Here is a 918-nt window from a genome sequence, read left to right as displayed (position 1 = left end):
GGGCTGTACCTGGGCAGGTGCGGGCTTGGGCCTTAACGGTGCAGCCGTGCAGGCTGACCTGGCAGGCGTAGGTTCTCTGGGACACCCACTCCCCCTGGCTGATGTTGAGCCGGCTGGAGGTGGAGGCCAGCGCGCCCTCCTGCCGAGGGGGGTCGGTCGTCGGGAACAGGTTCTCGCTCCTCTGATTGTCCACCAGCCAGGTGACCTTGAGGTCGCCCGGGGTGAAGTCGGTGATGAGGCACAGCAGCTGGATGGTGGCGTGGGTGTCGCCGCTGGGGTCGCAGGACGAGTGGTAGAGCCTCACCGTGGGCTGGGTGACGTTCGTGGCGCACGCTAGGGACAGAGGCGTGCTCATCTTATCTCTCTCTACAAAGTCAACGGAGGCCTCTCTGAGCCTCTGAGCCCCCCTCCGCCGCCCTCCTGCCCGGCCTGCTCCTCGCCCGCTGGCCTGGGCCTACCTGGCGCAAGGTCTATGTCTATGGTCTTGTTGATGGGATCAGACCCGGGGTGCTTCACGTTGCAGGTGAACGTCTGTTTGGCCCATTCGCCAGAGGCGGTCATGTAGCTGCTGGTGGTGTAGCGGCTGGAGTTCAAGTTGAAGACGGCGGGGAGGGTCACGACGCTCGTATTCAGGGACCCCGCGTCCCAGGTCACGGTCACGGGCTCTGGGATGTAGTCCTTGACCAGGCAGCCCAGTGTCACGGAGGCGACCCCCCCGGCGGTGCCTCTGGAGCAGGGGGCCAAGAGGAAGACGGCTGGGCCATGCATGGAGGCTGCGGGATGGAACGGGGCCCTGTCAGCGCTGGCGCCTTGGCCTTGGGCAGCCTCTCCCAGGGCCCCGGGAGTCTGGGAGGGACATGGGCCCTCCTTCCAGCCCGGGGCACGGAGCAGCCCTGGCTCGTGGTTCCTCCCCAAAGC

The 918-nt window shown here is 66.8% G+C and overlaps 1 gene segment (V, D, J or C); it reads right to left on the bottom strand.

Annotated features, from left to right (window-relative positions):
* Positions 1–918, bottom strand: part of LOC102248173 — a 37,965-nt gene that overhangs the window by 15,296 nt on the left and 21,751 nt on the right. The window contains 2 exon segments of the C gene segment in view: positions 10–333; positions 459–773. Coding sequence covers positions 10–333; positions 459–773 — 639 coding nt within the window.

Source organism: Myotis brandtii, unplaced genomic scaffold, assembly GCF_000412655.1.
Source record: "Myotis brandtii unplaced genomic scaffold, ASM41265v1 scaffold1057, whole genome shotgun sequence".
NCBI lineage: Eukaryota > Metazoa > Chordata > Mammalia > Chiroptera > Vespertilionidae > Myotis > Myotis brandtii.
Note: the sequence above shows the minus strand (reverse complement) of the source record. Positions and strands in the feature narration are given on the sequence as shown.